General features: G+C 47.7%; 1 protein-coding gene across 5 annotated transcripts; it reads right to left on the bottom strand.

Annotated features, from left to right (window-relative positions):
• Positions 1-174: 174 nt before the first annotated feature.
• On the bottom strand, positions 175-9444 carry LOC131490514 (leucine-rich repeat-containing protein 74B-like). Of its 5 annotated transcripts, XR_009251114.1 has the most exons (6): positions 9069-9444; positions 7969-8084; positions 7134-7212; positions 5951-6126; positions 5256-5351; positions 3065-4136 (listed from the first exon to the last, which is right to left on the bottom strand). XR_009251114.1 is itself a non-coding variant. In XM_058692947.1 (5 exons), exons 1-5 carry the CDS (start codon positions 9405-9407, stop codon positions 2907-2909), a joined length of 780 nt encoding a protein of 259 aa, XP_058548930.1. In that variant the 5' UTR covers positions 9408-9444; the 3' UTR covers positions 175-2906. The 5 variants fall into 5 exon arrangements, 3 of the variants coding, with proteins under 3 accessions (XP_058548930.1, XP_058548929.1, XP_058548931.1); XM_058692947.1 differs by lacking the exons at positions 3065-4136; positions 5951-6126 and adding an exon at positions 175-3056; XM_058692946.1 differs by lacking the exon at positions 5951-6126.
• Between the last annotated feature and the right edge of the window lie 4015 nt (positions 9445-13459).

Genomic DNA, 13459 nt, shown 5'->3' with positions numbered 1-13459 from the left:
CCACCTTTATGACCTCATTTAACCTTAATTGCCTCCTATTTCCAAATATAGTCGCATTGGGGGTTAGGGCTTCAACGTAGGAATTTGGCAGGGGGACCCAATTCAGTCTATAGCACCCTCCTCCACCCTCACAGCTCCAATCATTCCACATACGTAACTGAATTGTAGCCTGTGTCACATTTTAAAGTACTATTTATTTTTTCTGGTTTTAAAAGTGACACATATTCAGAGTAGAAAGTGTAGGAAATGAAGAATAACATAAGGAAAATAAAAATCATCTCCAAACCCACAACTTATAGCTAAACACTATTAATATGTCAAGGTGTTCTTAGTTTCTTTTTCCCCTGTGTATATACTTATACATGGGTTTTACAAAATTGGATCCAACAATATGATTTTTTGTTTTAGTAACAACTTTCTTGAGATATAATCCACATACCATACAATTCACTCATTTTTTTAAAAATATGTTTTTTGTTTGTAAGTAATCTCTACACCCAATGTGGGGCTCAAACCCACAACCCTGAAATCAAATCACATGCTCTACCAACTGAGCCAGCCAGGTGCCCCACAACTCACCCACTTAAAGTGGTGTACAATCCAGTGGTTTGCAGTATATTCACAGAGTTGTGCAACCATCACCACAATCCATTTGAAAAGTTAGAGAAGGTGACTTATTTGTTTAAGTTTATTTATTTATTTATTTATTTATTTATTTATTTATTTAGAGCGTGAGTGGTGGAGGGGTGGAGAGAGAGAGAGAGAGAGAGAGAGAGAGAATCACAAGCAGGCTTCACACTGTAAGCGGGGAGCCTGAAGCAGGGCTCAAACCCACAAACCGTGAGATCAGGACCTGAGCCAAAATCAAGAGTTGGACGCATAACCGACTGAGCCACCCAGGCGCCCCATCACAATCCATTTTAGAACATTTTTATCATCTCCAAAAAAACCCACGCTCTTTCGCTACCAACCTCCAGTCCCTCCCATCTCCCTAGCCCTAGGCAACTTCTTTTAAATTTTATTTTAGAGCAAGAGAGAGAGAGTGAGAGAGAGAGAGAGCAGGAGCAGAGCAAGTGAGTGAGAGAATCCCAAGAAGCCTCCATGCTCAGCATGGAGACACAGGACACAGGACTCAATCCCCTGGGATCACAATCAGCTGAAATCAAGAGTTACATGTTCGACCCACTGAGCCACACAGGCGCCCCAGCCCTAGGCAACTTCTAATCTACTTTCTGTCTTGGTAGATTTACCTATTCTGGACATTTCCTATAAACGGAATCATACAATATGTGGTCTTTTGTGAATGGCTTCTTTCACAGCATCATGTTTTCAAGGTTCATTCATGTTGTAGCATGACACATTCCTCCTGTTACATGATACATTCCTGTGGTAGCATGATCCTTCACTCCTGTTTCTTGTAAACAGCTTTATTGAGATACAGTTCACATACTCTACAATTCACCTGTTTAAAATGTCCAATTACTTTTGGTATATTCACAGAGTTGTGCAGCCATTACCACAAGCAAGTTTAGAATGCTATCATCACCTCAAATTTCATTTCTTTTTACAGCCAAATAATATTCCATTGTATGGGCATACCATTTTTATTTTATTTTTTAATGTTTATTTTATTCATTTTGAGAGAAAGAAAGAGCAAGGGAGAGAGGGAGAGAGAGACTCCGAGGCAGGCTCTGCTCCACCAACGCACAGCACAGAGCCTGATGCAGGGCTCCATCCCAAGGTTCGTGAGCTCATGACCTAAGCCGAAATCAAAAGCCAGTTGCTCACCTGACTGAGCCACCCAGGTGCCCCTATACCATATTTTATTTACCCATTCATCAGTTGGTGGACATTTGTACTTTGTGGATATTATGAACAAAGCTGCTGTGAACACATGTTTTCATTTCTCTATGACACGAATTGCTGGGTCTGTGATAAACTACAGGTTCAACTTTTTAAGGAACTGCCAGACAAACCATGTGATTTTTTTTCAATCCTGATTTTCTCACTTAACATTAACCATGTGCTTTTTCATAAACTGTTAACGTGTTCAATGTTTTTTGAACGCTTGGCTTTTAATGATTGCAGAGTTCCAATTCTTAGTTAATCAGTCCCCTGTTATTGGGCATCTAGATTATTTCCAATTTTCATATTATAAACAGCCTTTCAGTGAGCATTTTTGGGCATCAATATTTTTTTGTGAAACATTTAAAAATATTTATTTACTTTTGTGTGTGTGTGTGAGAGAGAGAGAGAGAGAGAGAGGGAGAGCACGAGTGAGGGAGGAGCAGAGAGGGAGGGGGACACAATCTGAAGCAGGCTCCAGGCTCTGAGCTTTTAGCACAGAGCCCGATGCGGGGCTCAAACGCATGAACCTACTGAGCCACTCAGGCACCCCGGGCATCAATATTTTTATGCATCTCTGGTTATTTCTGAAGAGCAGATTAGTCAGACCATTGAATCAAAGGACATAGGCAGTTTTAAGGCTCTTGGTACATAAAACCTTCCAAAAACGTTGTGTCAGTTTGCGCTCTGGCAAGTTGAGTTTGGGAATGCCAGTCACACACCACCTTATATTTTCATGGTCTCTTGAAGTCAGCAAGGCAGGAACTTTGGAGATCTTTGACCCCATACCCAGCTCAACATGTAGCACACAGCACAAGTTCATGTTACGGAAATTAGTGTGAGCAAAGGAAGGCCCACACTCTGCATTAACAGAGGCCATGGGATGGAGAGGAGGGTACGATTGTCTGAGTCATCATGAAGACAGGCTCCACAGGACTTACCACCCAGCTGACATGGGACTCACTGCAGACTCAAGTGGTAATAAAGCATCATGAGGCCAAGAACTCTCCATATTGAAGTTGAAGTGGCCAATGTGAGAGGAAGCCACATACCGCAGTCACTTAGGGACAGACGCCAGTAGGGACGGGGTGTAGACTGGAGGCAAGTCTTTTGTACTCCACTCTGTGGGCAGCAGTCTTTATATGGAGTGCTGGAAGAATTACCTTCACTGAGATAGCGAGATCATCAAACTCTCTGTCCACTTGGATATCCTGAGGAGAAACCCATTACAAGGCAGTACATTACCACCTTCTGAGAACTTTGCTGGTTTTTGCTGGTACACACAAGGTTTTGGAGAAAATCCTTAGGGCAGCTTCTCTCCTATGGATGACAATGTCATTAGTCCCCAAACTATTAAAATAGGGAAGGGAAGGGGCTCCGGGGGGCTCCTTGGAGTCTGTGATTTCTTGACCTGCGGGTTGGTTGCATAGGTCTGTGCTGTTTGTGGAAATTCACACCCCAATCCATGTGCACTTTTCAGCATAAACGTTATTCCTCAATAACAAATGTAAAGGCACGGGGAGTGAGGGGAAGGATACTAGCACCAATAGTGTCTTTCTCTACATAGGCCTTTTCTGTGGGGTCTGCTATCTCATCCCATCTTCACAATGACTCTGGGTGGGAGATTTTAGCCCCATTTCACAGAAAGACCAGGCTGAGCCCTGGGAATGGTTTTACATGAACTGTAAGGATTTAGAAGTATTTCCCTTACAGTTATTTATTTTTGAGAGACAGAGAGACAGAGCACAAGCAGTGGATGGGCAGAGAGAGAAGGAGACATGGAATCCGAAGCAGGCTCCAGGCTCTGAGCTGTCAGCCCAGAGCCCGACGCGGGGCTCGAACTCACAAACTGTGAGATCATGACCTGAGCCGAAGTTGGACGCTCAACCAGCTGAGCATTTCGGGTGCCCCAAAGTATTTCCCTTAAAACTGAGAAGATCTAGGCTAGGGAGATTAGACTAATAACAGTTAAGGAATAGGAAAATGGAACATTGCTTCTAGACAGGTGTTGCTCTCCAATTCAGAAGATCCCATGTTGATGGACTCAGGATTTGGTCCCAGGCCTGATTCCAAAGTCTGTGCTGTTTCTGTTATGCTAAAAGCTTCTGTTAATAACCATACATTATATTGAATAAGCATGTATTTTTGCAGAACAGTTTCATATATAATTCCTTTTTTTTTTTTTTTTTTTTTTTTTTTTTAATGATGGAATCCAGTGCTGACAGGAATTCTCGCAGAGCAAGAGGAACATGGTCAAGGCATGCTACTCTCTGGCTTTGGAGCTGTAGAAACTCGGCAGGCAGAAGGAATCAATAAGCCATAAGAAGAAGGAAGCATCAGTTGTCCCAAGCCTGAAGGATTGGAACTGTAAAAACGTTTCTGGAAAGACTTTGACACAAATCTGGTTTTAAATAAATGAGGGTTAGAATAAGCAGTGATTTGTGACTAGACTTCAGTTTAATAACTGGTGTTTGGGGATTCTCTCCTTAATGTCTAACTGCTTATATAATTTTCTCTATATATTTTTAAGTTTATTTTGAGAGAGAGAGAGTGCGAGCGAACAGGGGAGGGAAACACAGAGGGAGAGAGAGAGAATCCCAAGCAGGCTCCCTCCTTTTAGTGCAGAGACCAACATGGGGCTTGATCTCATGAACCATGAGATCATGACCTGAGCCAAAAGCAAGAGTCAGACACTTAACCAACTGAGCCGTCCAGGTGCCTTGAATTTTCTATATTAAAAAGGCACAATTGAGATACCTCGGTGGCTCAGATGGTTGAGCATTTGACTCTTGATTTCAGCTCAGGTCAGGATCTCAGGGTCGTGGGATTGAGCCCTGCATCAGGCTCCATGCTTAGCATGGAGCCTGCCTAAGATCTCTCTCTCTCTCTCTCTCTCTCTCTCTCTCTCTCTCTCTCTCTCTCTCTCTCTCTCATTCTCTCTCTCTCCCTTTGCCCCTCTCCCCTAAAAATAAAAAACAAAAAACAAAACCCACGACTGAATGAAAAGGAGTCTTAATCTCCTTCAAAGCCACATGAGTGAATCTTCCAGCACCAATATCCACCTGCAGGCAGAACAGGCCAGGGGGTGAGGTGGGTAAGTACTGAACCTTCAAATCCAAACATCAGTGAACAGCGAGCTAAGTGTCCTCTGAGGCAATTCTCTCTCAGCCAATGAAGAACCCAGGCATGAGCCAGAGATGAGACCGCAACGGCATCCCCCAGTCAGGAGTGGAAATAAAGCCACAGTGGCATTGTGACCCTCCATTCAGGCCTGGGGTGGAACTCAGACTTAGCCACACTAAGTATCTGAGCAGGACATGCTGTTTCTCTAATCCCTACTTTCTTCCTCTAAATGAGAACTCGTGGGGCTGTTGGAAGGATCACAGATGAGATTTATGAAAAGCTCTTACAGAGAAATCCAGCAGTTCCAGGGCGGACCCTGGATTATCCCGGACAGACTTTAGAACTCCAAAGCAGCCTTCACCTCGCATGGGATTCCTGGACATCTGAGAAACACACACACAATTGAGAAAAACTGAGCCCAGGGAAGCTGGAGGTGGAGCAAGTCCAAAGGGAGGGAAGGATTCTTCATCTCTGATGACAAGTGCCTCAGGACAGCCCCACTGTCTCAGCTCAGAATTTGTCTCCACTGACAAAACACCCTGGGTGAGGCGGTGAGGCTGGGGAAGAGGGGAAGGGAGTACGCACTGGCTGAGCGCCCACCATGTGCCCAAATCTGTGCCAGGTGCCAAAGATACGGACACACAAGGCACAGCTCTGCCTTTAAGGAATTCACCCATCACGGGGAGGAGAGGAAAAGGAAACATCATGAAAATGCAGTGTGATAAGTGCAATGAGAGTGTACATCAACTCTTCTGGGGAGGTGAAGTTTACGCACCCGCACTGAGCTTTACGGGTGAGGCGGGCAGAGCTGGGTATTTCAGCAAGAGCAGGAGGAGCAAAACAAAGGGGAGAAATTGCATCATGTGCAGAAAATTCAGAGCAGCTTGGGGTGAGCGAATGCACTTCAGCGGTGGAAGGCAGAGGGGCTGTGGCAGAGCCCAGAGCCCAGAGCCCAATGTGCGGTGAATGACATACTACTAACCTTGGATTTATCCAGAGGGGAGCCATTGACAGGTTTAAAGCAAGGAGGGGACGGGAGCATGTTTCTGCTTTAGAAAGATCAACTGGCAGGTGAGAAGGAAGGACCAGAGATGGGAAATTCACAGGTCAACGGAACTTGAGGGGAAGTGAGAAGGAAGAGCAGGCAGCCCCAGCACCCTGCAGGAAGTAAGATGAAGGTTGGAAGGCAAGGAAAAGAGAGGGAGGAGTGAGCACTGGGCGCCTACTTCTGACTCAGTGAGGAGCCCCCCTCCCCCACCACCAAGAGGCAGCCCTTAGAGAGAGAGGATGCCTTCGGGTTGTGCTTTATGCCCATGGGACATCCAGGGGATGGTCCAGCAGGTGGCTGTAAATGGGGATCCAGAGCTTAAGAGAGGTCTGGGCTGCAGCGGGGGAGCGTGGATGGGAGTGCTTCAGGGGGCTCTTCTTCTTCTTCTTCTTTTTTAATGTTTATGAGAGAGAGAGAGAGAGAGAGAGAGCGCACGCATGGGCAGGGGAGGCACAGAGAGAGGAGACAGAAGATCTAAAGTGGGCTCTGCACTGACAGTAGAGACTGATGCGGGCCTTGAACTCATGAACCATGAGATCATGACCTGAGCCAAAGTCTGATGCTTAACCGACTGAGCCACCCAGATGCCCACAGGGGGCTCTTCTGCCAGTTGATGGAGCTGAGAGCCAGGCAGGGCTGGATGCCCCCCAGGACCTGTCCTCTGAGCACAGTGGCCCTCTTGGGCTTCACGTTCCATTGCACCCTCCCTTTTCCTACCCAACTGGCAATGCTGAAGAAAGGGAAACCCCATCTGTCACACAAGGCCTCAAGTAGGTCTGAGCATAGCCAACGGTACACCTGGGCTGACCCAGTGAGCTGAGAAGGAGCAAGGACAGTCGGGAGGTGGAGGTGACACTGCTGGGGGTTGGGGGGAGAAGGATGGACGAGGGAGGAGTTGGAAGAAGTGCTGGGGTCAGGTCAGAGATGGGTGAGGGAATGGCAAGGGAAAGAAGTGGTCATAGGAGGAAGCCAGGAGGTCCCCTCCCTCACCTGGGCTCTAGAAATTTCGTACCCTGCTGCCACTGGAGTGGGGAGATGAGGCAGGGGAGGGATGGATCTGTGTGGACACATACAGGCAGGTCTATGCTGGGGCCTGCCCCATCAGGCTAGCACTCACAACAAGAATCCTCAGTGTCTGGTTGACCCGGAGGCCCAGGCCCAGGCTCAGGGCTCCCACTGCAGAGATGCGGTTGTTGCTGCAACAGAAAGACATATGCATTTTGCTACCTTCCGAGCAGCTGTGTAGAGCCAGATGGTCCCAGGGTCCAAGCTGGTGTTGCTGGTGCATCCACCTGCTTGGGCTTCATGTTCCAGCCTCCACTGATGCCCCAGGGACCCTGGGAAGGTCAGTATGTAAAAGCTGGATAACAACCCTGGTTCCCAGTGTTGAGGGAGATCACTCAGCAAGCACACCTGGAGCATCCCTCCCCTACTTTCCCCTCCTTTACCGCCCCCCCCCCCCACGACCCTGGGATCATGACCTGAGCCAAAGTTGAGTTGGACACTCAAACAACTGAGCCACCCAGGCACCCCTCCTCCCCTTTTTAAGTGAAGATGTTTTACATATATGTTTTCACTAGCAGCCCCCACCTATCCGTCAGGAATTATGAGCTCCAAGGTACAAGTGCTGAACTTGAGGGGCACCCGACTGGCTCAGTCGATAGAGCCCGTGACTCTTGATCTTGAGGTCATGAGTTTGAACTCTTGTAGGGTGTAGAGATTACGTAAATAATTTTTTTTCAAATTAAAAAAAAAAAACCCCAGTGCTAAACTTGAGTGAGAAGGAGGGAGCTGGGTGCTCTTGGATTGTGTCTCAAGCCCCATCGTGGGTAAACTGTGGTAGGCTTGGGAGTTGCTAAGGTGGTAAACAGCAACAGGATCATGGAGTCCCTGGTCCCTCGGGTGGCTATGGATCTGGAGACTGTGACACAGGGCCACCCTGTGTGCCTCACCTCATGTTGAGCTCTTCTAACACATTGTTGGTCTTAAGTGCCTCGCCCACTGCAGATGCTCCAGGATCTCCAAAGCCATTGTATGAGATGTCCAGGACTCTCAGGAAGATGTTTGCCTAGAATGCAAAAGAGTGAAGCCAGGAGACCACCTGTGAAGTGGGGAAAGCCAGGGGTCACAGCCTCAGAGCCCGGGAGGCCCAGGGTGCAAAAAAGCACGGGCTGAGAGCAGAAGGTCAGAGGTTCCTGGTAAGAGTCTTGTGGCTTGGATGACGGTGACCGGGAGAACCAAATGACTGGAAGCACAGCACCAAGGGTGGTTGTGGGTGTGGATGATCCTCAGAGACTGAGAGGCCCACCGCTCAGCAGCAGACCCCAGGGACACAGTGGTCTGGTTCCATGACTGCTGGGGGCGGGGGGGGGGGAGGCTCAAGGGTAGGTCCTCTGAGGCACAGAGCAGAATGACAGAGGGACTCTGGTGAAGGGCTTTTGGGGGGCTGTGATGGGGAGAAGGGCAGGAGCTTGTAGGTGCACTGGGAGGACAGAGCCTGACCCACCACCCTGTGGGGCAGGATCCCCGGTCAGCCCCTGAGGAGGGGGGCAAGGCAGCTGCTGCTGTTCCCTGAGGAGGGCCCCACAAAGCTAGCCAGCACCAGGGGCATCCTGGCAGGGGCTAGGAGCCATGCATTCCCGAGGCTTATGAACCACAACATCGAAGGAAGCAGGTGGGATGTTTAAGAGTATGTGCTGGGACGCAGGGTGCAGGGCTGTCATCTCAGGGAAGCATCTGCATGTGCCCATAGCAGGCATGTGTCACCAGACTGCACGATGTCCCCCACCAGCCATATGTCTGTAATAAATGGAGAAGGTGTGCAACATTGAACTGCAGACCCTTGAGTAAGTGACATGAGAGTGAGCACGGTATTTTGGAGTCACAAAATGGGGCTGGGACAATTAAAATCACCAAACAAAATATTCTTTAAGCTCTGCTTGAAGGATCCAAGGGTCATTTCTGAAGAGCTGCAAAGATAGGAAGCTGGCACCTGGGAGACTGTCCCCACAGGCCAGGCCAGAGGGCAGATGGGTGACAGAGGTGTTCATACCTCCAGTGCCCTGGCAAAGGCTACAGCTCCTGGTCCTCGAAGGTGATTCCAGTTTATATTAAGCTCGGTGAGTCCAGTATTTTCTGCCAGGGCTGGTCCAAGCATCTCCCCTTCGGAAACACCAAGACAGGCCTTATTCACTCTGTTCTTTCCCTCAAAAAATAATACTGATGACCGCTGTGTGCCAGGGTCTCCGCTTGGCACAACAGTCACCAAGTTGAACCCTATATGGGCCTGCTCTGTCCTAAAAGAATTCACATTTAATGGGGGAGAAGCAGTTGACCCTTGAATAGCACAGGGGTTAGGGGTGCCAACCCCTGTGCAGTCAAAAATCTGCATATAACTTTGACCGCCCCCCCCAAACCTCAACTACTAACAGCCCACTGCTATTGGATTTTATTTTTTTTTTTTTTTTTTTTTAAATTTTTTTTTTTCAACGTTTTTTATTTATTTTTGGGACAGAGAGAGACAGAGCATGAACGGGGGAGGGGCAGAGAGAGAGGGAGACACAGAATTGGAAACAGGCTCCAGGCTCCGAGCCATCAGCCCAGAGCCTGACGCGGGGCTCGAACTCACGGACCGCGAGATCGTGACCTGGCTGAAGTCGGACGCTTAACCGACTGCGCCACCCAGGCGCCCCAAATGTGCAACTGGAGTCTAAAGCAAGGTAGAAAGAAGCCTGACAAGAGGGGTCAGCTGCTCCCATGTTGGGTCGCCTGAGGTGGGTTCTTACCCAACTCTGGGCCTCATCCATGGAATGAGGGGTGTGTAGGAAGATAATCCAACCCCCTGGCACCCCAGGCAAGGGCACAGGCACCCTTTGGTCTCACACCTGCCCAGCTTATGAGCATCAGCTCCTTCTTGGTAGTAGCCCTTGGGGTGTGGAGGGTTGGGATGGGGAGGAGAAGGTGAAGAGGTTGAGCTAGTGGTCACTGGATCCTTTGGGATCTTCTATATGCCTCCTCATTAACCCCCCAGCCCTGGAACCTGCTCACTGGAGCCATGGGGTTAGGGAAGCTGTCCATCTGCTACCCAAGGTTATATCTAAGAACCTGTCAGGGCATCTGCACGTCCCAAAGGACACAAAGACCCCCAGCGGGCTGGCCTGGTATCTTTCAGGGTCTGAGTCCTGCCTGCTGGAGAAATCCCCCACCCCCCACAGCCCCATATCAGTAGGGGAGGAACAAGGGCTGTAGGAGCCAAACTCCTTCCTGCTCCCAGGGCAGAGGCAAGGATTTGGGAGTACCCACCCCAGGGAGGCAAGGGGCTTCTTTCTCATGGGTCCCTGGTGACCAGGGGTGTGCTGGCAGTTTGGCGGTGGAGCAACAAAGGCCAGCTGGGGAAGACCAGGGCTGGCGCTCAGGCTGAACTAGCATCTGGGAGGCACCTGGAGCCCCAGCAAAGCCTCAGGGTCTCTGCTGCTTCTCAGTCCCCAGAGCAACGCCCATGGGGAGGCAGGTTCAGAAGAGCCAGGGTGAGAGAACGTGGCTCTGAGGTGTGTTTCTTGGAGTTGGGGTCACATGTACCTGGTTGTCCTCAGGGCCCAACGAAAGCTGCCATAGCTGCAGAAAGTCAAGGAGTAAAGCCTGACAAAACCAGCAGCTTCCTGTGTAGTCCTTACAATGTAAGCAGCCTTAGCATTTCCCCAGAAGACTCCTGGGGTGCTTCTAGGCTGCACTGGGATGGCAGGGAGGAAACCCAAAGCCCAGCCAGGGACCTCCCTGAGTGGAGAAAGAATTCAGTGTTCAGTGAGGCCAAGGCAGCTAGAAACCATGGTGCTGACAATGGACGGGAGAGAGCTGCACAGAAAGAGCTCTGTGGATGCCAACAGAGAGTCCCACTTGAGTCTACAGTGGGGCACCACTCACTACTCAAGTGTGAGGGACTCCTCAGCTCACATTTGTCATGATGGTAAGGTCTCCTAACTCACATAGCCCTGAAGGGAGTCCTCAGTGATGGGGTCCAAAGAGGCCTACGTTGGGGTGCCTGGGTGGCTCAGGTGGTTAAGGGTCCAACTTTGGTTCAGGTCATGAGCTCATGGTTCATGAGTTCGATCCTCATGTTGGGCTCTGTGCTGTCAGTGCAGAGCCTGCTTCAGATCCTCTGTTTCCCTCTCTCTGACCCTCCCCTGCTCTTGCATGCACTCTCTCTCTCAAAAATAAACATTAAAAGAGGCCTATACTAAAGGCTGTTTGGAACTCACCTAAAGCTTAAAAACAAGCCTCAAAAGGAGCAAATTGTTTCTATATATTTAATAGCACCCCAGAGAAAAAGCCTAAAAATATTTAAGGGAATACCAAAAAGAACAAACAAAAACAGAAAAACCCTAGTGCCCAACAATTTAAAATTCACAATATCAATCTAAATTTACAGGTATAAACATACATGCATGTGCGCGCACATGTGCATGCACGTACACACAGTATGTGACCATATGAAAAGAAAAAATAATCGATACAAACAGACCCACAGACCCATAAATGACAGATGACAGAACTAGTAGACAAGGACATTTAAAATAGCTATTATGTATCCAGATGCTTAGGAAGGTAGAAGAAAAAATGAGGAATGATATAAAAATCACCTAAATTGAACTGTTAATGATAAAAAAAAAAAAAGAATGCCTGAAGTGAAAAATACACTGGATGGAATTAACAGCTGGAAGAGATTGGAGGATGACAGAAAAGTACCGGAATAGGGGCATCTGGGTAGCTCAGTTGGTTGAGCATCCGATTTCGGCTCTGGACATGATCTCACAGTTCGTGAGTTCAAGCCCCGTGTAGGGCTCTGTGCTGACAGCTCAGAGCCTGGAGCCTGCCTCAGATTCTGTTGTGTCCCTGTCTCTGCATCCCCCCCTGCTCTGTCACTCTCTGTCTCTCAAAAATAAGTAAAACGTTAAAAAAAAAAACTTTTTTAAAGAGGCAAAGTAAAGACTTTTTCACACATCAAAAACTGAGGGAATTAATAATCAGCAGATCACTACTACAAGAAATATTAAGGGAATTACACCAGACAGAAGGAAAACACTAGATGGAACATTGGAACTACACAAAGGAATGAAGAACACCAAAACTGCTGAATATGTGGGCAAACATAGAAGACTTTTTATTATATTTTAAAAATATAATTGAATGTTAGGGGCACCTGGTGGCTCAGTCAGTCAAGCATCTGATTTCGGCTCAGGTCATGATCTCAGTTTGTGAGTTTGAGCCCCACATCAGGCTCTCTGCTGTCAGTACATAGCACACTTTGGACCCTCTGTCCACCTTTCTCCCTGACCCTCCCCAGCTTGAGTGCATGCACATGCACTCTCTCAAAAACAAACAAAATTTTTAAATGAAAATAAAAAATATATACAATTGAATGTTAAAGCAAAAACAATGATTTATTATGGGGCTCATAGCTCACATAAAATTAAAATACCACCAGGGCACCTGGGTGGCTCATTCGGTTGAGTGTCCAACTCTTAGTTTTGGCTCAGGTTATGATCTCACAGTTTGAGTTCAAGCCCCACATCGGGCTCTGCGTTCACAGTGTGGGGCCTGCTTATGATTCTCTTTCCCTCTCTCTATTCCCCTCCCATGTACTCTCGTGCTCTCTCTCTCTCTCAAAATAAATAAATAAACTTAAAAACATAAAATAAGATAAAACCAACAGTGGCACAAATGGAAGTATACTGCTGGGACATGGTATAGTATCACTTGAAAGCAGACTGAAATAGACTGGAAATGTGCTCTATAATTCCCAAAGCAACCACAAAAAGATAAAATGAAGTGGTATAGCCACAAAGCTAATAAAAAAAAAAAGATAAAATGGAATTATAAAAATCCAAAGAGGTAGGAAAAAAGAGGGAAGGGGGAACAAACAGGAGATAAACAGAAAACAAACAATAACCTGGCAGATTAAAACCCAACCATACTAATCATCACATTAAACATCGTTGCAAATTAAATGAAAATACCTAATTAACAGGCATATTGTGAGAGAAAAAAATAAGACCTAACTATAAGCTAAGTATGAGAAGCCCAGAGATAGGTCAGAGAGTAAAGGATGGAAAACAATATACCAGGCTAAGGCTAAACCACAGGCAAGCTAGAATGGCTGCATGAACAGTGAAGTTTTCATTTCACTTTATTTTCTGATGACACTGGCTTATTAGCGATACAGGCTGGCCTTGGTCTGCCAGAAGGGAGCTGGGATGGATTGGATGGGCACCCATCAGGCATTTCTTCAAGCAGGTTTAGAGGAAACACGCCCTGGATGAGGCTGAGCAGCAGGGTTGGGAGGAGTGCACAGGCACATGGCAGGGCAGGATGGCTCTCAGGCACACAGGGATGAGGTGACAAGCCTGGAGTCTCCTACTTAGCCACTCATCCCCCACTTCTCCAGGA

The sequence above is a fragment of the Neofelis nebulosa genome, chromosome 11, assembly GCF_028018385.1.
Source record: "Neofelis nebulosa isolate mNeoNeb1 chromosome 11, mNeoNeb1.pri, whole genome shotgun sequence".
In the NCBI taxonomy this organism is placed as follows: Eukaryota; Metazoa; Chordata; class Mammalia; order Carnivora; family Felidae; genus Neofelis; species Neofelis nebulosa.
Note: the sequence above shows the minus strand (reverse complement) of the source record. Positions and strands in the feature narration are given on the sequence as shown.

Bases quoted from the DNA above. Each gene is read 5' to 3' on its own strand.
- LOC131490514 (XM_058692946.1), bottom strand. From the start codon at position 9,407: ATGCAGATTTTTGACTGCACAGGGGTTGGCACCCCTAACCCCTGTGCT. The intron at 5,352-7,133 runs GTGAGTGCTAGC...TGTGTTTCTCAG, and splicing joins AGACACTGAGGATTCTTGTT to ATGTCCAGGAATCCCATGCG. The intron at 4,137-5,255 runs GTAAGAGCTTTT...CTGCCTGCCGAG, and splicing joins TGGAACTGCTGGATTTCTCT to TTTCTACAGCTCCAAAGCCA.